This window comes from Canis aureus, chromosome 2, assembly GCF_053574225.1.
Source record: "Canis aureus isolate CA01 chromosome 2, VMU_Caureus_v.1.0, whole genome shotgun sequence".
Lineage (NCBI taxonomy): Eukaryota > Metazoa > Chordata > Mammalia > Carnivora > Canidae > Canis > Canis aureus.
Window position 1 is genome coordinate 4242449 of NC_135612.1, and position 25204 is coordinate 4267652.

General features: G+C 36.8%; 1 protein-coding gene across 1 annotated transcript in view; it reads left to right on the forward strand.

Moving 5' to 3' along the window:
• FBXL17 (F-box and leucine rich repeat protein 17) overlaps positions 1-25204 on the forward strand; it is a 496367-nt gene that overhangs the window by 335977 nt on the left and 135186 nt on the right. Inside the window, exon 7 of the mRNA XM_077861966.1 lies at positions 1645-1721. Coding sequence (XP_077718092.1) covers positions 1645-1721 — 77 coding nt within the window. The remainder of the gene's footprint in view (positions 1-1644; positions 1722-25204) is intronic.

Sequence of the window (25204 nt, forward strand, 5' to 3'; positions counted from 1 at the left end):
GGACTGTGACAGTCCTAAAGAATACTGCATGTGTCAACCTCTGGTGGGGCTAGAGGAAGACTGCAACATGTTTCTTTGATATGACAAAGTAGCCAGACCTTTTTTTTTTTTTTTTTTTTTTTTTTTTTTAGGATTTTGTAATCAACTAGGGTCTTTATTTTTATCCTGAGCATGTGAAAAATCATTTTTAAAGTCATAAATAAAAAATAGTTGTTGCCTGTAATGTCTTATCTGCTTTTGTCCTTCCTTTCTTATGAGTTTATTCAAATATTACATTAAGGTAAATGACATGGAATTAGGTTTAAAATTTCCCCTTCATGATAAGTTGTATCAATGGTAATTGCATTGTACTGCTGTTTTAAGTTTTCTATTGTAGCCACGGAAAAACTTCTCCAGTTTTGTCATAAATCTTTTTTAAAAAATAGCCAAAAAAAGAATGCTTATTCAGTTATTCTAAGGAACTTTGAAATGTTTATCATCCCATTAAAACAATATTCTATAAAAATATTTTAAAGGAAAAAAATATGTCTTCTTCATAACTAATTTAACCTTCAGTAATGAATTATGTGAAGTAAAATTGTATAAAATTTTCTGACATTTTATGAAGATTCCTACAAATAAGCCAGACAGCAAATAAAATATCTGCAAGACAGAGATGGATACTCAGTAATTTTTTGATGGATTATACACACAGGTATCAAATTACTTGATCTCTACTTCCTAGAAAAGGTTAATGACTCTTTTTGCTTTTACCCTTTTACTTAACTGTTATTTATAAAGATTAAAACAGCGACTACATTGAAGGATGCATATTCCAATGTGTCAGTATGACTGTACAGGTTTTTCTGATCTTATAGGACACTGAGCCACAAAATGAATGGCGTTGTTAATCATTATTTTTAAAGTTCATTCAGTTCTATACTACATGTTCTGCTATGGCCATTAAATCTGAGTGCACCATTCAAAAACCTTTTAACTTAAATGAAACCAGAAAAGACTTTAAATCTTATATATCTACATCTATATTTACGTATCTATGCAACCATTCATTTAAAATATTAAGAATTAAACATTTTAAAGTTAAAAAATCTTAAAGTTCTTATGTGTGCCGATTTTTTCTTTCATCTATAATCACTGTAAGATTTTTAAAAATATTTCTGGTTTATATTGAATAAAATATACAAAAATGTGTATTTTAGTGTTATCAAACTCTGTCTTTAATAACTGAACCATGAGCAATATTATTGTCCACCTATAATGACCAACCATCTAGATTCTAGTTTCCTTGTGATTTTTTTATTTTATTATATAAGTGACATGGTCATTATATAGTCTACGTTGACTAGTCTACTAAAAGTGACGTTACTCTTATAGCAGTACCACTTTTTCATCACTTTGGTTTTAAAATATACACTAGTCATAGATGCATTTAATTAAAGCCACTTAGGTATTAGAGCACTTGAGTTTGGAGCAGGGAATATAATACTTCTTCCTGAAACACCTTGAAAGAAGTTTGTTGAAAGAAGAGAGCTATGGCATTCATCAAACGCTGACCTCTTCCTGTTATAGTCATGGCCAAACTCTTGCTAATTTAACTTGAAATGCATTAGTGTAACTCACCACTTTTTTGTGTGTGTGTTTTAGGTGTGTGGAGGTCATTGCAAAGGAAGGACAAAACCTGAAAGAGCTGTATTTGGTGTCCTGTAAAATCACAGATTATGGTATGTAAAGAGTCATTGTCCTAATCCTTTTCTAGAATTTAAAAAGTTACAAAATCTTTGAAAACTTTTTAAGAGAAATCAAGAGCTGTTATCTCATAGAGGCTATTTGTCTTTATTTGTTATCTCTGATCATTCCAGAAGAAATTAAGAAATCCTGAGACTAGGACCCAGAGTAAAATGAACATGCGTACATTATCCATTTGTCACCACATGCAATCACACACTTTTGTGCGCATACGCACACTCACGTAGGATTAAACAGTATGGTTAAAAAAGCTATACAATGAACACAAATATCGGGACAATTAATATTTGATATTATAACTATAACTAAAGTTATTACTTGAGCTAATTTGCTTAATGTATCATGTCAGATACATTCCCTGCTGACATTCCAAATGGCACACTACTTAATGCTTTACATTTTTTAAAGCATTGGAAACTTCCAGGTTTAGATATGTAGGAAGTGAGGGATATACATTTGTATGCAAGATTTTAAATTATCTTAATTTTCAATATTGCTTTAAAGTGAAGAAAAGCAAGTTTTATTAAAAAAAAAAGTGGAAAGGATGAAATCATCCTGTTGGAGTGATAAAAGGAAAACAACCTAGTCTTTCCTTTTTTGGTCAGCTTTTACTTATTAATTCATGTATTTACCCTAAATATAGAGTTTTAACCAGGTATTTGGCTTTATGGGAGACTGAATTGGTTTTCTTTTCCCTTTTCTGATTTTTTAAAAATTTGTTTAAATTTGAGACTATGCTTTCTACCTCGAGGGCAACTAATAATTCATTAAGTTTCTTTATTGTTAACTCTGACATATGCTAATAAATGACTCCAATCCTAGGATGTCATACTGACCATCTGTCCTAGGTGGAAGAGTTGTATTTTGGCAGCTACTAAATTCAGCCTTTAGAAAAATTCTACTATAGCTGTAATAAAAAAATAACATTAAAAATTTGGCTTAAAATAATGCTAATTTCTTTTCAGTTTATTTTTTAGAATGATAAATGAGCCTTATGTGGATTTATTCATAATATTTCTGGGTGGTTGAGGTTTTTTCCTACTTATACCATGCAAAAGGAATGTTTTGATGTTTTCCTTTTCTTATAGTTTGTTTTCTGGTTTGGCATAGTAGATCGCCACTAAGATACAGTAATTCTAAAACTTTTACTACCTCTGTGTTGTCTAGCCCTTAGAGCATTCTCTGCCCAACCCAGGGCATATACTCAATACACATGGATTTATTAATTAGCTAATACATTCATTCATTCCAGGCTCTTTCCTTGGCATTCAGGTTCCTTTACCATTTGTCTCTATCTGTCCCTCCAAACTTATTTTATATATTTCCCCGCTTTATCTATTCAGTGCCATCGTCAGATTGCCAGGAGAGCTACAGATTAAGTTCTTTGGAATGAATTCTTCAAGGTCCCACAGTGGAAAATGTTGCTAAAATGTTGCTAAAATTACACTCTGTCCCAGCACCTGTTAAGATATTAGCAAGTGCAAAGAAATGTTCCAGAAGATGTAGAGAAGAGAAAAAGCTTTGGACTTGAGATACATCTGGGATCATGTTCAGTCTGTGTCTTTATCCGTTCTTTGGGCATAGGGAAGTTCCTACATCTCTGAGGCTCAGTTTCCTTATTTGTAAAATGGGGAATTCATGCCTGGTGTCATACTTACGTACCTGGCACCAGGTCTAATGATTAGCATCAGTAAATGTTGCTTTCCCCTAGGAGGGGGACCGAGAAAAAATTTTATACAAAATTCTTCTACCCTCTTTCCTTTCATAGGTTTTTGAGGTAGTTTTTGTTGTTGCTGTTGTCAGTGCTTATTATTTATTGCTGTTGGTTTTTGATATTATTGTGTTTGGTGTTTAGAAATTTTAGGATCTTCTCCTGGTAAGGCAAAAACATTGTTAAAACCTTGCCAATATGGTTTACACTTATTTATATTTCTGAATTACTTAGGTTGGTGGATCTCTGTACATTAGGGTCACCTGGGGAGTTTCTAAAGCATACTAATGCCTGAGTCTTAATCAAAACTAATTAAATCAGAATTTCTGTAAGGTGGGACCCAGGCAATGGTTTGGTAAAACCTACCTAAATGGTACTACATCAGCCAAAGTTGAGAACAACTGATCCAGTTCATTTGAAAGGGCCAGAAGTAGGCATTAGAGGACTTCCTGACATGGTGATGAGAAATCTTATCACGATTTTTCTGGTACCTTAGTCACTTCAGCTTTAAGCTCTCTCTGCCTCACCTCATCTCTCTTCCATCTTTCAAAGGTTTTAGGTATTCAAAGGGTTCATAGAAAGCCAGTGTTCATCTATTGATTCTGTTTTTCAAAACGTTAGGGCAAAATTGAGGAGAGGGGTAAAGGTCGGTAGTTTATGAGATCGGAGTATAATTGTTATTTGATTATAAAATTAAAACAAATCACTGAAAGTTCAGCTCAGCTCCGCTCAGCTCTTTTCCCTGGTAACATGCCAATAACACATGAATAATTTTTGTCAAAAAAGACAGCAAAAAGGATTATTCATTGTAACCAGAGAAACAGCCTGTTATTGGAGGTAACTGCTCCACCAGGGGAGGCTGGCTGTGATCTCTTGCCCTGTGTTAATTATACATTTTAAGGTGGAAAAACAGACCTGTTTTCTTCTTTAACTGGATAAGCAGAGATATATTCTATAGAACTTTTAGATTATTGAGACTACTTAAAAATCGTAGAATTTGATATCCACCTGATACTGGGGGAGTTCCATCCTTTAAGAGACGACAACATATTTCTGCTCCCTCTTGCTTTACTTCTATTTGAGCTAGTCAGTCTTCTCCTCACCTCCTCCCTCCATGGTGCTGTGTTTGCACATGCTTTCAGGATAGCATACGGAGATTTGGCAATTTTTTCGCAGAATGCATTGATTCAGAAACAGCAGCTTGCCTGGCGTATCATTTGTAATTTTTGTCAAGATTCTCACAGATGTTGAATGTGGTTTTATAGTACTTAGCAACACCTGGCCAGGCTGTTATGAAGTTATGTTCATTTTAATTGATATATGATATAGTTGTCATGAAGAAAACTATCATTCTAATAGGCCTTCTTATTCCCCAAATTGAACATAGATCTTTATGGTAAAGGATGGCAATTATAAACAAATCAATAATTCAGGCACAGATAAATGGAAAATACAGTCTTGGGAAATTGCTCCCCGAAGAGAAATCTAATATCGTCACTCTTCTATCACTGAACTAATATATGTTACGTAGGCAGTATTGTGGGCAAGAACTCAAACTTAAGAGTTAGCTTAGAACCCAGCTTTGCCCCTTTTCTTCATGACCTTGAGCAAGCGACTTCACCTCCTAGTTTTGTCATCTGTTAAGCACATGATAAAATGTACCATAAAAGGTAGTGAATATGAATTTAAAACATCTGCGTCATGCCCCATGGTGTAGTGGGTACTCATTAAGTGTCAGTTCTTAAAATAATAAAATCATCATCTTTCTCTGAAGAAGCATCAGCTCTCTGCCTCCTCCGCCGCCTCCTCCAAGGGCGGCTTTTCTGTCTGTGGGACTCATGATCTAGAAGTTTGGCCTATATCAGTATGAACTTGTCTTGTTGACTTGTTCCTTGGGAAGAGAGGGAAGGATGCAGCCTCCCTATCTTAGGTGTGTCCTCCTTATCTTTTTCTCCTTTTCGTCTGGATAATTTTCTCTTCACTCCCCTTATGCTTTTTTGTTCCTAGAATAGTCAGCTAACAGTTTTCAGCCCCCCTTGCTGCTTACCCTCAAACACTTTTCTGTCGAAAGTTCTCTCCTGGAGAACTGTATCCTTGGGAGTGAAAGGAAGACCAGGCGTAGAAAGCAGCATGTATCCTTGAAGGCTGTGGGGGTCAGAGCCAGTCCACGTTGGGCTGCGTGGCCCAGGGCATGAGGCGTAATGAAGGGGGGGGGGGCGGGTAAAGCTCTTGCCTCCGCCAGGGTCTCCATGGTGAGTTTTACCCGTGTCAGGGAGCAGTTGTAAAAAGGACCCAGGTTTCTTTCTGGGTTGTTATCACATTTCCTTTAACATCAGCACCCCTGAAGGCCCTAGAAATATACTCTAGAGGGTATCTTTGGCTTTCCCTCTCAAGTTGTTAAATAAACTTTAATTACAGAAGACTGTAAACCCTTAACTACTGACATAGATACTTGGGGCCCGCAAGGTTGCTGCCCACCCACAGACTCACCCTGCGCCGCTCCCCCACTCCTCTGTCACTCCACAGGCCCAGACCTACTCTTCTAGGGCAGTCTTTGGTTGCCCCTTAGTCCGCTTGCCATCGCTCTTCTGCCTCATTTGGGACTTTTAAACCTAACCTCAAGGCTCGCCGCAGAGACTTTCGGATTGCCCTGAGCGAAAGGTCTCCCAAGTCCAGGAGGTCACCGCTGCCATGGTCGTCAGTGGGGCATCATTTCAGCTGGTGTGCCGCACAACAGCTCTGTCAGCAGGTGGATTCCGCACCTACTGTGTGCTGGCTTCTGTTCTAGATGCAAGACATGTCAGGTCTCTGTATTCCTGGAGCTTTCATTCTGATGGGATTGAGAGGACAAGGCGAACCTGCTTTAAAAAAAAAAAAAAAAAGAATATTCATCTCCTTCTTCCAGACAAGAAGAATTGCAGGGAGTGGCTCGCTGACATTAATCTTTGCTGTGGTGTAACCCATGCCTCACCTCAGCCTTGCTGACCTTCTAACGTTATTCCAAGATTTATAGGTTGTACCTTCCCTGCCTCTTCTTGGCCCCCCACATCTCTCCGGCTGTTAGTTAATTCAAATTGGGATCCCGGGATGCATTATCAAAATAAGTAAGCACGCCCAAGAAACAAAAGGAAACCCTAACAAGCATCCTGGATCACGCTAGTTGTCAAAGTGGGCTTCGTCTTTTCTTATCAAACCAATACTGATAAATTACTCAAGAAGAAAGTCTTATGCCAAAAATAATTTTGCTCTTTTTTTTATGTTATGTTTCATATTATTAGGTCTGCATTACATAAAGTGATGTTCCGTTTAAAATTAAATTCCTGGTTTTTCCTTTCACATTTTGTTTCATATTCTTTCTTTCTTTTTTTTTTTTTTTTTCTTGGTATTTTTTTTTTTTTATTGGAGTTCGATTTGCCAACATAGAGCATAACACCCAGTGCTCATCCCGTCAAGTGCCCCCCTCAGTGCCCATCACCCAGTCACCCCAACCCCCTGCCCACCTCCCTTTCCACCACTCCTTGATCGTTTCCCAGAGTTAGGTTTCATTTTCAAAGTGTATTTCAAACTGTTTCAAGATTGCCAGGTACAATTCAAGGCCTTTTGTCAGCAGGAATAACTCTGAGAGTTGTAAAGTGACAGAGAAGAACTTTAGAAAATACATTTGCAAGTCAAAAAGAATGTCTTATTGTTTACTGTTGATTATTCATGCTTTCTTTCCATTCTATCATTTAAATATAGCTTTTATTGTTTCTAACAAAATAGTACTAAATTGCTAAATCTTCTATTGTTGCAAATTTCCCTTGTTATATTATAGGTCCATCTTAAAAGTTTATTTCTTTTCACTTCTAATTCTCTATTTTTATTCCTGGAGTTCCTCACTACTAGATTGATATGCCTACTGTTGTACTAAGCAAATGTTATATATTTCTTTTTCTTCTCAGTAGTGGTCATAATTTTTCAACAAAAATTTGATATTTAATTGTAACTTTTTCTAAATGCTTTTCTTTGCTTAACAGCAAAGAAATTGTTGACTTTCTTCCTCAGTTCCTAGGACATCCTAAGACTACAGCTCCATAACCCTGAAATAAAAGGCTGAACAATAATAACGCTTATCACTGTGGCTTGCCAAATCTTTTGAGAAGGACTTAAAGACATTTTTTTCAAGTAAATACTCCCATAACCAATTCAAAGGCCAACTCTAGTTTTTATATATAATGGAGTTTGTTAGTTTGTTTTTTAATTAAGAAACCTTTAACCTACATTTAAAAGACAAAGGAACCATTTTTTTTGCTTGCTTCTAAACTTTCTTATACCTCTAAATGCATATGTTATTGCTCTAAATTATTAATTTTTTAAATAAGTAAATACAAAATTTCTATATTTAACTGAATTAACTGAAATATTAAGTTTCCAACTTTCCTCAATTGCTTTTAGCATTTCTAAAATGTAGTGTTTAATTTTAATTATACTTAGTTGTTTTTCACATTAATCTTGTAAAAGAAATTTGTCCCAAATCACAGTCATTTTTCAGAGCTTTCATCTTTAACCCTCATTGCTTTGTCTCCTTGAGTATGCAGACCAAGCATTTGTTTTCCTTGTACTATGCTGTATTATAAATAGAATTATTATTGATTATTATCAGTGATGAATAGATCTGAGGGGACTGCAGTGAACACCAAGATAATTGCAGTAATCCTAGATACTACATGAGAAACCATTTCCTAATGTTAAAACTTCTTGAAGATAGATGTCTTGAGTAGTAGTGAGTTCTCTATTACAAGAATTATTCAAGCTGAGGGGCACCTGGCTGGCTCAGCTTGTGGAGCATTCTACTTTTGCTACCTCAGAGTTGTGAGTTCAAGTACCACATTGGGTATAGAGATTAATTTTTTAAGAGTTTTGGAAAGAACTATTCAAGCTGGGATAGTCTCATTAGGAGGATGTGCAAAGATGGAAGCATCGAGTAAGGAAGTCACCTACGTGATGTTTAAATTCCTTTCTAGTCCTGCAATGTATTCTGGACTGGTTTTGTGTTTTATTTCATTCAGCAGATGTTTACTGTGTAAGTGCTGGCTGGGTGCTGTGGCGAATACGGAGATGGATAGAAAGTTGAAAAGAAAGATAGGAGCAGTGAAAAGTTTTCTAACATACTAAGCAATACGATGAGGTCAAATTTTAAAAAAGGCCCTATAAGGTATAGGGGTTCAGGAGCACAGATCATCAGCTTTTGAAATCACTGGAGAGGTATCTGTGGTGGAAGAGGCATGGGAGGACAGAGATGAGAAGGAAGGGCATTTGAGGTAGTACAGCCCTAGGAAAGGCTCAGAGCAAGAACAGGTGTCTGAATGGATGAGTTTGTATGCGTTGGTTAATCTAAAGAAAGAACAGAAATCATCCAAAGTGATTACGTGCACACACGGGCAAATTTTGAAGAAACCTTATGAAAATATTCTAGTTGAAAATTCAGGGTAAGTTCCAACTTTCAGCTCAACTTTTCCTGTCTTATTCACCATTCCCATGGTAACAACTTCACTTAACATATATAAAAGGAAACACTACTTTGAGTTCTAACTAATCAAGTATCCAGTTCAATTGAAAGGAACCAAATGTAAACTTTCATGACCATAATCATAATGATAGTTAACACTTTTTTTGGTGTTTTCTGTGGATATTATTTATTTAATCCCTTTACCACCCCACTTTAGATAGTGCTATTAGTATTTAGGCCTACAGATGTAGAAACTGAACCCTGGAAGGGCTCAGGTACACACAGTTTGAGTAGTGATCTCTGGTATGGGTTCAATATTAGGTAGTCTCTTGCATAATCACTTATAGGGCAGTGATGTGCTTAAAAGCATTTATTATTAGAAAGCTTTGTTAGATTTTCCCAGTTGTCAGAGCTTAGAGAATATAACTGAGCCCTGTGCCACCACGTTTGTCCATCTGTGTATAAACATACAGTGTCACAAAGCAGCCGCCCCTTAGGATCTAATTGTATAGTTATAGAACTTAATAGGTTTAATGTGCTTATTCACTGTAACTTTGTTATGCCGACACCAAATACCAGTTGCATGCTGTGATTAAATGTTCTCTAGCCGGAAGGTAGAGACTCTCATTGATGTTCAATGTGTATTCATGTATTCAACAAATATTTTCTTAATCATTTCAAAAGTGTATACAATTCTTCATGAGTAAAAAAAATCATCTTACATCTCCTTTCTAAAATTTTCCCCAAATTGATGAAGGAAGCAGAAATATTATTGCTTTTTTTTTTTTTTTTTTTAATAGAGGAGAAAGTTGAGCCCAGACGGGTTTCATTCATTAGCAAAGCTGGAGCTCGAGTCTCCTACTCTAAATCATTTACTGGATTGTGTGCATGTAACTCCTCAAATGTCTTTGCTTTGCATATAGAAATCATTTCTTCATTGAAGCAGTCCTTTAAAAGCAATTTTAGCCGACCTTAAATGATATAAGGTCATAGCAGTTTTTTAAAGTACAGATATTTGTAGAGACATGCAGCTGAGCTATTCTCCATAGCATCAGCAGCTGTTCTCTTCTTTACATTCATCTTCCCTGAACCTGAGCTCAGAAGTTCCTGAGTGTCATCACCTGTCTCAGGTGCCCATTACCCTCCTTCCCTTAAGGAGAGCCTCTTCCAGTAATGTTCTCTGAAGAGTAGGAATGGAATCTCTGTCTTCCACATGACTGTCCTCTCTACCTCCTCTATGCTCTTTAATTTTAGAGCACCTCATTTTCTGAGATAGCATGAAAAATAGGAGCAGAAAGGGAGGAAAACCCAAGAGCTGCATCTCTTCCTTCTAAAGCACCAAAACACATCTCCTGTGCTTACAAGTGTTCTCTTAGGGTTTTATACCTTCTCTCTGAAATGATCCTGTCCTCCCCAGCTGATGTTTCACTAAATCCTTTTCATTATTTGCTGGCTAGTTAGCCTATTTAAGATACTCGACATCTAATTTATTTTGAAACAAAACAAAACAAAAACATTTAGTTTCCCCTTAGAAACTGATAATAACACTTACAATAAAATACAAATTGAACATTAAGATAAATTGATTTTACTGTCACTAGACACATCGTTATGTCCACTAACACTGATAGGATTGAGCTTTATAGAAGGCTTTTCTCCTTTCGTTTATTAGGAGGACTTACACTAAGAGCAATTTTCTGTTATTGACTTTGTGGTTTACCTGAGTTCAATTTATAAAGGAAAGGGAAGAATAACACAGGATTTTTTTTCTCTGTATTTACCAGTTTTCGAAATATTAATTACGTTTCCATCTTCTTCCAGAGGTGACCAGTGAAGAGTTATTGTTGTTGAATTATCATTATAAACTCAGCAATCCACTGCAGTCATTTCCATACTGATCCTCAATTTGTCCTATCTTTCGTAACGGAAGCTTCTTCAAGTTGGTTCCTGTGTGCTTTTGTTATAGAATGATCATGTCGAGACACAGCAGGCTCGCTTTGCACGTTTCGCACTGGAGACATGGCATCAGCTACTTTTCTAAATAACTCTGGTTCTTTGAGTGAGTTCAGCTTTTTTTCCTTTTATTTTAATTTAGAAAATTTCCTCCTTTAAAATCTGCTGCACTCTGAATCTTCCATCACGGTATTCCCTGTCTCTTATTCATTCCTCCAGCTTAAAACTTATTCTGTATTTCATCACAAATCCAGTCCTCCCATTACAACTCTGCGATACCATCCCTTGAGCTTTAAAGCACCCTCATTTAGGGATTTCCCACACACTAGAAACTCTTAGTTCCTTATATCCAACACTCTCTAAATCTTAAATCTTACCTGCAAGTCCTGCTTTTGGAGAAGTTAAAGGTGGGACTTAGGAGGGAAAAGTAGTTTTACATTTCAGCGACTCCATCAACTTTTTGGAGAGTTCCTTCTGATTTTGTCTCAGATGGTCTGCATTTGTTTTAAGCAAGGGCTAAAAGTAGACCTCTTGGGTCCATTTGGGAATAAATAGAAAACTATTCAAACTGTATGGTCTTATGTAATCTCATTCAGGGGCTTTCAGACTTTCTTGTCCTACAGTGAAAAATACATTTTGCATTTAAAGTGCTTGTGGTACTCTCACTAAATTGATTTTGTCGCTTACTGGAATGACCAGCAGTTGACACTGCTGTGGTTCAACTTCTCCTTCAGTGTATAGATAAGAACTACATCTGTCAGTCCATGACCTGCTCAAGAGTAGAAAACTGATGGATTTCCTTCGTATAGATGGTCACTGTTCTTGGGGTAGAAGGTGCCAACCTTCCCATGCTCATCAAATCCAGCAAACATGCTTTTATTATCTGTGAAATAAGGGGTTAGTGCTTCTGTCTTTATCTTTGGCAGTAAGAGAATCAAACAGATTCTCTTGATGATTGATTTCACCTTAGATAGATACTAAATGGAACTTTCTCCTGAGGCAAAAAAAAAAAAAAAAAAAGGTAGTTTTGTTAATTTCCTAATTTGGTAAATCAAATGTACTTTCAACTTATATATTAAAACTATTCATTTTAACCCTTATCCTCATACATTTCCTTGGGCTTATAAGATTGAATCACCTAAAATTTATCTGTCAAATGTGTTCCTTTTCTTGGGTTTATCTGCCTGACATTAAATAAATAGTTTGAACTTTTCAACTTTTCAAACAATTGTGTTGAGTTGACGTGGCTGATCCAGCCTATGTGTGTCTGTGTGCAGTGTGTGCCAAATACCTGAAAGCAATTTGTCTTTCATTAAGAATGACTGAGTGTAGGCAGAGAAAAGGAGATTTTACAAATTAGAAATGAGAAGTAAACAAAAGAACATTCTGTCTATCTTCAGGGAATTATCTCTCTATATATATGGCCTTTCAAAGTGAACTACCTTCATACTGATATAATGTAAAATTTGCTTGCCATGATATTTTTATATGGTAAGTAATTCTTAGAAGCAGAAAAAAATTACATAGAAAACTAGCTAAGCACCGTTTAATGATTGAGTGATGATTTTTAATCATCTCTATCTCTTCCTTAGATGAAATTTTCCATTTTTTTCCTTCCTACTATCTCTTTCCACACATACATGTTTAGGAGCTTCTCCAAGAAAGCAGTTTTTCTTTGAAGATATTTTATTTCCTCTCGTAAAGGATTCTTCTGTTCTTTTAGATTGAAAATCACAATAATACCCTCATAGGCTCCAGCCCCTTCCCTGCCCTCTGTCTGTTTGAGAATCTCTCTGAAGTCTGCTTTGGAAAGTCAGTTTTGGAGATTTGAAGTCCAGAGATTCTTCTCTGGTGTACTGAGGACAAGATAGTCGTGCGTGAAGCAGCTCATGACCAAGCTGAAATCATCCAGAATGACACTTTGTGAATGTACTTGCGGAGAATGTATTTGGAATTTTAAATCACATATATCTTATAGTAACCAACAACTTCTTTTAAATGAATGAGAATAATATATATCTTATAATTACACATATATAATAGCATACGATTCAAGCCAATTTTGAACAGCAATAAGGAACTTAACATTTCAGCTCTACAAAATAAACGAAGACTTTGAAATTCAATCAGTCCTATTTTATGTTGAGGCAAATGTACTTGGCTTTTTCTGAGAATCATACCTTCTGCTCTGGTTTACATAAGAAATTGCATGAAATCATTTAAAGCATTAGTTTTCAACTTTGCCATTACAGCACACCTTGCATTCAAGGCTTGGAAGTGATTTACTTTTGAAGATTATAAATTAGAACAAATTCAGTAATTTCTTCTTTTCACTCGCTTGGATTCTGGTAAAATTTTCTTGAGCAGCAGCAGGAGGGGTGAGTTTAGCGAGCCTGTTGAAATTTGCACATAATTTGTGGGTTCTTTGTTGTCACGGCTTTTGGTATGTGGTATTCACCAGTATACTATCATTAATTATTTATGTGCTTGTGAAATGTGTTATTATGAAAACCAGTCACCTCTTCCCCATATACATATCCTCCCCCCCCCCCCCAAATTCCTGTCATGCTCATTTGCTTCAATATTTTGGAACTAGAGCAAATTTAGGGAATGCACCTGAGTCTGTGCTATACGTGTCAGTGTCATCCATCGTATTCATCATTCTGTGGAGGAAAACACGGACTTCTAGAGCTGGGGGCCCATGAGGGCAATAGGATACCAAACAGCATAAACCCGAAGAAAGACCCTCTCGTCTACACACACAAAGGCACAAAAGGCTGTGCCTTTCTACAATATGCTGCTTTTTCTCGTGTAGCGCGTACTTCATCCTTTTGCTAGATTGTTGATGTGAAACTTACTCTACTCTTTGAGATTTATAAAAAAAAATACAATTTTTAAATTTCTATTCAAGGAAGTGGCCTTTATTTTTAATAGTCTATACAGCATATACTTTTATAGTTGTTATTTTAAGATACAGCATTTAAATTAGACACCTACTATAATTTCTTATGGTTTCCTGGATATGGCAAGGCTCTTGAAAGCATTTTTTACATGCAGTCAGTGGGCTCTACAAATATTTACCTCTGTTTTTCAACTTTAGGAAACCAGTTGAAAAATTGTAGAATTAGACTTTGGGGCTGTGTAGGGTATTTTCTGACTATTACAAATCTATCTGAATCTACAACCTGCTAGGAAAGAACGAATCCCTTCCAGCTTGTGATTGTAATATATAATTTGTGTGGACTCGAGTCTGTCTCACAAATGCATTTAATATTTCTGAACTGAGCTTCTGTTCTGTGCCAGGCAGGTTTCTAACTGCGTGTTCAGTCCACTGATTGACTGACTGAGAGCCAAATTATTCTCGCTAACACATACTCAATTCCCAACTACTACAGAAAGGATGGACTCCGGGGCCAAAATTGGACCCGCACTAACAAAGCTTGCTTTCTGCCACTAGTAATACTTATACAATGAATGAAAATTCAGTGACCTATATTCTTCCATTTAAATCCTTAAAAATTTAAATTAAAACTTTGTCAACAGTAATTCTAACCATACGAGGCAAAATGAGTGTTCCCTGCAATCTGGCAGCACTAAATGTAATTCATAACTATCAAAAATCCGTTTTTTCTGCATAACTTTAAAGAACGCTCCTGATGTCTTGAAAATTCCGTGCAATTTTCTTTAAAAGTTGGTTTGGAATGCCACTGTGCATCTTGAAGCCCACATACAGTGAGTTAAATTACAGCAATAGCATATTTCTCAAGCACCATATAGTTGCAAATCCTTTATCCTGAAGTACATAGTGAAGGATTTTCTCCTTGAACAGTGAAGGAAGTTGAACTTTGGGGTTGTTTCAATTTAACACATGACGTGCTGCACACTTAAAGCTGTGTTTTGCCTTTCCTACCTTTTCTTCTTTATTCATCCCCACGTCCTGTAAAAGGAATTAAGGATGTAATGCCGATGATACAACTGGGTCCGTATTATCACTTTGCTCAAAGCATCATTTCCCCACATGGCCAAATGTAAGCACTTACTTTCCAGTGGGTTAATCTAAATGCAGAGTAGAGGGCTGTTTATTCTTCACCCCCATTTCTGTCGCTTCTTTAGAACCACTGCTGGTCTTCTCTGGCTCAGTAAATGGCATCACTATTCACCTCGTTATTCCAGCCGAAACCTAGATGTCCCTGATGCCTCACTTCTCTTCATACCTCTCGTCACATCCATTAATGAGCCAGGTCAGCTCTACCCTTGAAATATATCTCAAATAGAGCCAGCTCCACTGATAACTGTACTGGCCACTTAGTTGTACTTCCTATTTGCCTTCTTACTTTACAGTCTGTTTATCACAGAACAGCTACAATGAACCTTCTAAAAATTCTTGAATGAAGGAGCTAATTAAAATGTTATTAAAATCAATTTGTTCATGACTTTAGCTCTCTGTTCTGGGTTGTAGTCCTGACGCATAAGAAGCACTAAAGATTAACCATTGTAGATGCTTTGCCCGCCATGGGATCTTACAACGTGCAACTAAACATTGAGACATTAAGCCATCATAGGCCACCATTGGCACAGTCTGTGCAGAATGAGGAGGATGGGAACCTCGGCTTTGCCAGAGGGTAGTGTCAAGCAGTCCTTTCCTGTAGGAGACCTTGCAGCAGTCCGTGCCACAGCTCACCCAGCAGTCAAGGAGGCATTTTTCTTTTACTGCCAGATGAAGGCTCAAGTGCAAGGAGATGAGATCCACTTAGCATGACTGCGGGTGCTGCCCTGGCCTAGAAACATCAAACCCCCAAGAACTAATATTGAGATCTCATGGAATGATCAGTAGGCATGGCATCTAGTCTCCCTGAAAGTTACACGGTTAGTTAGGAGCGTGACTGCACTGAAGGAGTCCAGAGCAGTGGTGTCCCCATCAGATGTGTGTACTTCCCTTAAACTACACAGATGCGACCTACCAATTAGCGATCATCGTCACTGTAAGCAAGGTCTAGTAACATGGCTAATGCACTATTTTAAAGGGAACAGATCTAGGAAGTTAACCGAAGGTCAGCTTCTCATCCAGAAAGTGGGAAGTTTGTTAGCTCTTTACCCACCGTAGGATCTTTAATCAGCTTTAGATTTGACCTTAATTTTAACATTATTTCATATTTATTAGAGGGCAGATATCTAGCATATTTCCTGCTTTCTCTGCCCAGCACTAGTTTTTTGTTTTTGTTTTTAAAGAAACAGACACTTTACCCCTAAAATTGATATGAAAGGAGTAAGCCAGGGATTCCTGGGTGGTTCAGTGGTTTGGCGCCTGCCTTTGGCCCAGGGCATGATCCTAGAGTCCCAGGATCAAGTCCCGCATCGGGCTCCCTGCATGGAGCCTGCTTCTCCTCTGTGTCTCTGCCTCTCCCTCTCCCTCCCCCCAACCTGTGTGTGTGTCTCTCATAAATAAATAAATAAAATCTTAAAAAAAAAAAAAAAAGAAAGGAGTAAGCCACTTGACAGGATGGCACTGCTGTTTCTGTACCCCTCTGATCTTACCCTTGGACCAGCTGGGCCTGGCCTCACTGGGGACTCTGAAACCTTACACACAGTCCAGACTTAGCTGTGGTACAAGCACTTTTAGATTTCCATTTTGTTTTTGGATGAGGGAGAAAGCCTAGCTAACACCAGGCAGCAAAATCACTAAGACTGTTGCTTACACCTAATATCTCAGTCTGGTCCCAAAATGACACAAGTAAACAGGAAAACAAAGTCATTGGAAATTAGCCGCTATAGCAATTTACTTGGCTACTGTTGGGAAGACCTGTAAACTGGCACCTAGTATCCCCTCACCAGCACAGTGTTCTTGGAGGAAAAGCTGTCAGTTTTGTAAACATCTTTTAAAGCAGGTGTTTCTATTATTAAATCTCCTGGGGCTGGAGGATGAGGCGTCAAGATTGGAAACTTCTAGGTAATACAATGATTAGTGGGAAAATACTGCAAAAATGTGTTATATAATGTGCTTCAAGTTCCATCTACGAGTATTTCCCGCTAGCTTTATTACAGGTTCTGAGATTATGGAAGACAGAAATTTCATCCCATAGGATTGGGCTAAAAGATGATCAGGCTTGAAAGCTCTAGGAGCCATCAGAAAATGTTGATTTCTTTGAAGTCCCTACTTTTTGGAGAAGAGGAAACTGAGGTTCAGTTTACCGCAGCTCCAGAACCAGAACCAACCTGTCCTCTTTCCCCAGCTGGAGGCCTGATTCTCCCACAAAATCACCTGGTTCCCCCATCTTCCAACCACAGGCTTTTTTGTGAAACCAATCAGGCCTGCCTTTCCTCAGAATTGGAAAGGAGGTAGCAAATATGTTTATTATTCAAATAAATCATTATTTCTTTGGTGTACTGATCTCATAAATGTTCCTTATTAACTTCTTATATAAATTAAAATATATATATATATATATATATATATATATATATATATATATATATATATAATTCCTTACCTAATAGTTCAGATTATGTAGGATAAGGCTATTTGTCAGTTTATTGAAGAATGGAGAAAGTTGTGTTTGTGAAGCAAAATGCATGGGGATTTTATGCAGAAATATTTTAAAAACATAAGATTACAATTTTGGTTTACCCAGTTCTTGAATGATATTTAGCTATGTACACAATATTAAAAATTACAGTTATTTTCTTTCAGTATTTTTTAAAAGATTTTATTTATTTATTAGAGAGAGAGAGAGAGAGAACATAGGCAGCGGGAGGGGCAGAGAGAGAGAGAGGGAGAGGCAGGCTTTCCACTGTGCAGGGAGCCCAGATGCGGGGCTCAATCCCAGAATTTGGGATGATGATCTGAGTTGAAGGCAGATGTTTAACCAACTGAGCCACCCAGGCGCCCCTTCCTTTCAATATTTTGAAGATATTGCTCCACTGTCTTTTGGCTTCTACTGTAGTGAGAGAACTAGCAAGCATCATTCCTTTGTTAGTGATTTATTTTTTCTTTGGACTGCTGGTCATATCTTTTTTTTTTTTTTTTTTTTTTTTAGTGTTCTGCAGTTTTTCTCTGATAGCTCTACTTAAATATTTCTTTTTATTTGTCATGCTTAGAATTTGCAGAACATCCTAAATCTGAGACTCAGTTCTTTAATCAGTTTGTGGCAAGTTTCAATTCTTATGTTCTCAAACATTGCCTTTCCTCCATTATCTCTATGCTTTTCTTCTGGATATTTAGTTAATTTAGTTAATCACATATTAGACTTTCTTGTCTGTTAATCTCTTATATTATCCATCCCTGTGTTATGAAGGATGCTATCTTCATATCTGCCTTCCAGTTAATTAATTTTTCCTTCAGCTCTTTCTAATTTACTCTTTAAGCTGTTGCATTTTGAATTTTGGCAATCATTGTTTTAATTTTTAGAAATTCATTTTTATATAGTCTTCTTATTCATGTTTTCAATTTCCCTTTTTATTTCTCAGTTTTAATAGACATTAAATTTATGATGTAATCTAAAATCTGAAGTCCTCTAGGGTTCATTCTTGTTTTGGTTTTGTATTGTATTGTGTTTTAGTTGTGCGGTCCTGTGAGCTTCATCTGTAGAACTCCAGTCGGACTTGGGTTAAATGGATGTGCCTCCAAAGATCTGTGCTTGCTTCCATCCACTAGGCACTCTGGGGCACTACCAGTTTGGACAAATTAGTTTTTTAGTTTATTTCTTGAGTAGGGGTTTCCAAGAAGAAAAAAGGGTAATTCACAGTCCATGTTTATGTGAGGGATAGTCTAGGGCTTCAATTCTTAGAGGAGATAGCTTTCCCCACTCAGTCCTACATGGCCATTAAGCTCAGCTACCAAGGTTAACGAACCTCCCCAAGGTGATTGTGACATTCTTCCTTCATTTGGGGGTCCTTAATTTTTTCATTTTCTTTTTTTTTTCATTTTCTTTTTAAAAAAGAATTTTGTCATAAACTATGTAAGTGCATTTTAAGTACACAATTAAATTATTTTGGTAAATTAACAGAATTATACAGCTATCCAAAATCCAGTTTTAGAATATTTCTACCCTCAGTAAGATCCTCTTGTAAAGACTTAATGATCCCTATTTGCATAGTTAATCCCAGGCAGCTGGCATTCTACTTTCTGTCTACGTGGAGTTGCCTCGTCTGAACATCTCTCACATAAGTAGAATCATACAAGGTGGGGTATCCTCCATGTGCCTCCAGTTAGCATCATGTTGATGTACATTGTGGCGTGTCTCAGGCTTTCATCCCTTTTACTGCTCTGTAGTGTCCCATAGTATGGACGTACCAGATTTTGTTTATCTACTTATCAGCTAATAGACATTTGGGTTGTCCTTACATTTTTACTCTTATGAATAATACTGCTATGAATTCTCATGCAAGTCTTCGTATGGGCACATTTTCATTTATCTTGGGTGGATACTTAGAAAAAGAACTGCCAAGTTGTATGGTAAATTTTTCGTTGCTTTCTTACAAAGTCAACTGTGTATTTTAAAGAATTCTTACTGTATTTCACCCGACATTTCTAGCTGTTTTGTAGTAAAAAAATTTTTTGGTATATCTGAAGCATAACAGTAATTGAAAGAGAAGGTTTTTTGTTTGTTTGGTTGTTTGGGGTTTTAATCTACAATTTAATCAGAGAAATTTGTGAGTTGAAATTTTTGTCATTTGAAGATATTCACCTGTAAGAATGTGATCCTATCAGTGTGTATACCTTTTCCTCCACTTTCTCCCTTTATGTGTCTCTCTTTTTTTTTGTAGTTGCCATAGTCATCAGAGGCCCTTAATAGCACAGGAGGAAAACACTAATAGAATGTCAAATGAATTAGCCACAAGATATTTTTGTTTGTCATTTGTTTTAGTTTTTATTCTGGGACACAGGGAGCTGCCCCAAGGAAACAACTTTCTCTTCTCTGTCACCCAAAGAATTAGATTGAAGGAAATATGGTTTTAATGTATTCAAATATCCAAATTCAGATTACTTAAATTCTCCTTTTGCTATTACAATGAGCATTGACTTAAAAAATTTTGTAATGATAAAGTCATTTAATTAGAAATTAATTCTGTTTCAGAGGCTTGGTTTGGACTTCCTGTGCTTTCATTAAAAACATAAAAACATCCACACTTAAACCATTCTTATTTCTCTTTTCGAGGTCTTCTTTTCCCTAAAGTGAGTCACAACTAGTAAGTAGTTATAGTTGTTATACATAAACAATATTGCAAAACTAGCAGAGTCTACTATCATATGTGAAAGGAAATTTTCTTCCCTCTATCCTTAGGTTATTTAGGGCTATGAGGCCAACAGGCTGGTGTTGTTAGTCCCTTTGAGGTTTGGCATTTGCAGATGAGCTTAATGATTCTGTGTGTCAGCTACTTCATAATTTCATGTGTCTGTGGTAGATGGAGATGGACACTGGTGTTTATGATTACCTGTCACCTATAAGCACTTTGTGATTCAGGGGTTTGTGGTATATTCCCCTAGTAGATGACATTACTTCACTAGCTAAATGCTTTAAAATAATTTATTGTGCTGTTTCCCTTTTTCTTTACAACAAAATCATTTTTGCAAGATCTTTCTAAATGGATATTATTTTTGTTCATGGAAAATTTCAAGATCATAAGGTTGATTTAAATGCTTTTAACCAATCACTTATCATTGATGCACTGAATCATCATGGAGATGCTGAGAGCAATTTAAGGTTCTGGTATATGATACTCTCTGGTGAGATTTTATTGTCTTGAGATCCTGGTGTATCTATCTTAATAGAAAGTTGAAGATAGAGTTTTTAGTCGGTGTATGGATTACATTAGTATAGGATGTTATGAAATATACTCTGCCATCAAGTATACCTATTAAATTTTATCAGTAATCAGATATCCGTTGTCATTTGTAAAATATTGTTATTGTGTTTTTGACTGTGCCATTTGAAAAAGAAACGTTTTTTTCTTGGTCGAAACAAGCAACAAAAGATTATTAACATATAGATGTAAGAAGAATTCTGCCTTTAGGAGGAAGGAATCTGTCCTCACGTCTTCCCATATATTTCCCATTACTCACTATAACCACTTCCTTCTGTTCCTACACTGGTCTGAGGAAACCTCAGCAATAAGTGTGTAAGAAGCTGCTGTTAGATCAGAAGTCCGCCTCATCTTCAAGGTTGCCAGGATGATGTTGTTGTTGTTATTATTATTTGTATATGCATACAAAAAAAATAATAAAGCAGCTTTCATTTACAGAGCATACTACAAGCTCGTTTATAGCAAATCTTGAAGGGAGGGAGTATTATCCCCACTTAACAGATAAGTAAATGGGGAGGTCTGGAAAGTTCTGTAATTTCCTCAGGGTTATTCAGCTAGAGTACAAATCCAAATGTATCTGATTTTAAAACTCATTCACATAACCTCTCTTCCCAGGCTACCCTGACTTTTGTGGTTTGGAAGATTCCTGGTTTCTGCCCTCCTTGGCCTGTCTTTCATTATCTCCTTTCTGCTTGTTCTTAATCGGTACCCCTTTTAACTTCTTTGCCTTGACTGTGGTATATGAATGCATCTCTACTCTTAAGACTGTTGAGTAGTGTATGCTTAAGCACAAAAGAGCATGAATATTCACTTATCCATTTCTTCAATCAACCAACAAGTGTTTGTTGAGTATCTATCGTGCGTAAAGTACTCTACAAGATGTTTTAGGAAGCATAAAGAATCAGGTAAACCTGCCTTCTTTTGCCTCTGTGTTCTTTGAGAGCAAGGTCTAAGAAATATAAAAATGAAGGGAAGAATAAAAGGAAACACCTAAAGGAGTTGGAAGTGATTGACTTCAGGGAGTAGGGCTTAGAGATGAAGTACATAACAGGAGACGGCTGGTGGTGGTGGTTAACTTTTTTTTTTTTTTGAACACTTTTAAAAATTAATTATTTATTTGACACAGAGAGAGTGGGGAGGAGCAGAGGGAGGGAGAGAGAGAGAGAGAGAGAGAAAGAGAGATTGAGAATCTCAAGCAGGCTCCACACCGAGTATGGAACCCAATGCTGGGTTTGATGTCATGACTCTGAAATCATGAACTAAACTGAAAGAGTCGGATGCTTAACCTACTGCACCACTCAGGTGCCCCTAACTTTTTTACCCCAAACATTATGTGTGTATTATTCTGGTAAAACCAAAAGAAAACAAATTTCAAAAAGAAAAGCATTCCAAACTGTGGTAGAAGAGCAGGGATATAGGTCCCAGTTGTAGGAAAGCTCTAGATGTTTCAAAAACACGAGTCATATGTGGCTGATACCTAAGAAGAAAGGAAAAACATGAGTATTTATTGAAGACCTAGTTCATATCTGTCACTATACTGTTAGATCTAGGGGACACAGAGGTATACTACTAAGGTGTTTATCTTCATCTCCTCCCTCTCAAACTGATCTTGGGTGGGGCAGTAGCCCTATACAATATAACGTGATGAGTGGGATATATCATGATATCAATACACTGGATATCTGGAGAGTATAGAAAAGGTGATCCCAAGTCACCTAGGGGTATCACTGAAGGCAAGGACAGATCACCAGCAGACAAGGAGGGAAATGAGGGCAGCAGAGTCCTGAGCAAAGCTGGCATAGTTGGGAAGAGCAAGGCATTTGCCTCTGGTGGAGAAGAAAAGAAGTTTGGAGTGAGATGTTGGCAAGCTTTATCTCTGAAGAATTTAGACTTTATGCTGTAAGTGTTGGGAGCTATTGGAGGTGTTTGAGGAGGAAAGTGACAAAATCCAATTTATCTTCCAAACCAGAACTTTAGAAGTAGTGTGGAGGATGGGTTTCAATGAAAAGAGATCAGTGAAGAGACCAATAAACAAGGAAGATATGGGAGTAATTTAGGAAAGAGATGACAAATCTCAGGTTTCCAGAGCTTTCCCGTGCTTTTGATTTTCTGACCTCAAAGTAAACATATGTGTATACATATATACACACGCACACTGAAATCTGGTGTTCTAATGCATCTATATCACTTAAATATATTTAGAATTCATATTGAAAATATATATTTAGAATTAAGCTCTTTAAATCTTATCTCAGTAGATCACGATATTGAAGAGCAAAAACATTTCAGGTAACAACGTAACATGCTAAATACCTACTGATAATTTCATATGAATATCTGTGACTCAGGAAACAGTTGGCAAATGTAATTCTTAATGAAGTTCAGCTCCTCTTGTTTGAGTTGAAGAGAGTATTTCTCACATATTATCACTTGCTTGAATGTCACATATCTTTGGTTCTCATTCTAGGCCAATGCTGTCTAATACAAATGTAATGAAAGCCGCAAATATGAGCTACATATGTAATTTCAAATTTTCTGGAAGCACATTGAAAAAAGTGAAAAGAAGCCGGTGAAATTCATTTTATTAATGTATTTTATTTAATAAAATAATTTCTAAAATATTATCATTTCAGCATGTAATGAAGTAAAACTATAACTACTGAGGTATTTACATTCTCTTTGTTATACTACATCTTTGAGATCTGGTGTGTATTTTACATTTACAGCACATCTCAAATCTGACTATCCATGTTTCCAGTGCTCAATAGCCATGTGTTGCTAGTGGCTACTGTATTGGAATGCAGCTCTAGATTATCCATCTTTAACATAAAACTCCATTTTAGGATTCATTCTAAATTTAGTGACATATGAGAAAAATGGATGTCAGTGTGACTTCTATTTTTTTTTTTTCTTTGTGGCAAAGATGTAACCAGTCACTGAACAGGAATTTCATCTATTTTATAACCTTGTTGAGTCAGGTTGTTAATTCATCCATCTAGTTCAGAGGTCTTAAGTTTACCTCTTTCTTCATCCTTCTGAGGCTTCCCCCCCCCCCCCCCGTCTTTTTATAATCTCATCTTTTTGTTCTCAGCTGTAGGATAATTTATAAATAAATTGAGTGTTCATCTGACATCCTGGAGGATAGACAGGAACAAATCAGACAGATAAAAAGGGATCCATCTCCTTCACAACTCCTTGCCCTCTTATAATGAAACCTGTATTATTTGATATGATAATGAATTCTTGAAATTATTTTCAAGATGCCACTTCCTGAATACTCCTGAGTAGTGAATAGCAAGCAAGGAGCACAATTCTTCCATAGGGACATGTGGAGGGGTCGTGGAAGCCCTGTGGAATAGATACCCCATAGAGGACATATACCTGATTTCTGTACCCTGCTTTATGATGAACCCCTGCAGATGATGATGTATCAGTAGAACACCAGAGTTGACCATTTCACTATCACGTGTAAGTTGGGAGAGGGCAGGAGGACTAACTTTGAGTATTTTGTTAGTAATTTAACATTTATCAGATCCCTTAGTCTTCCCATTATAGATCTTGAGCATCTTTATTACTATTGTTATATATGGAAATATGCTGAGTATTTGCAAATATTGCCTAAGGATACAAAGTAATGTTAGAGATGCGATTTAAACCCAGATTTCTCTGCCCTGAATCTGGTACCCTTTCCACCACAATATGCTGTGTGCTTAGGGAAAATCATTCATCCTTGAGCACTCTATGCTATTAGTGTTCAGTGGAACATGGTACAAAGTAGCTAGGAGACAGTTTCTAGTGCCTGCCCTACCATTAACACAGTATATGAACATATGCAGATTCCTTATCTTTTAATATTTTACATATGAATCTGTCTCGGGCAACATGCAAGGACAGTGAAATTAGTAAGCAACCCATTTTCTAGAAGAGGTACCATAGTAAAGTACAGTGTTCTTTGTCCTTCAAAGTCCCCATCTGCTGGAGGGCAGTTGGAGGCTTTAATATTTTGGCGTCAAGCCCTTGTTCAGAACTCAGTCTTACCTCTCAATGTCTATATGAAGACGGGCAAATTATTTAGTTTCTCGTGAGTCTTACTTTCTTCATCTGTGAATTAGACTATTAGAAAGATTCAATGAGACAATATAGTGAATGGAATTTGTCCCTTTTTTGCTTTTCCCATCAGAAAAAAAATGAGTTTCACTCATAAAACATATCTTACAGAAGAGTTAAGTTCTTAGGGTCAGACGATTTAGAGAAGGAGAAAGATCATCGGGAACTGAGATGTGATCAGAGAAGATTTCAGAAAGGATGAAGATGTTAGGCTGGTGGAGGAAGTAAGGAAGGAAAGATCTGGATGGGAAAATTGGGCCATACAGTGAGCAGTATCACAAGAGCAAAGGTGAAAACAGACATGGCATACATGAGAACATTGGGAATTTGTAATGATGTTGAGCATTATGACATGGTTCAAGTTATTGAGTATGGTCATAAGCTAACCATAAAATTAA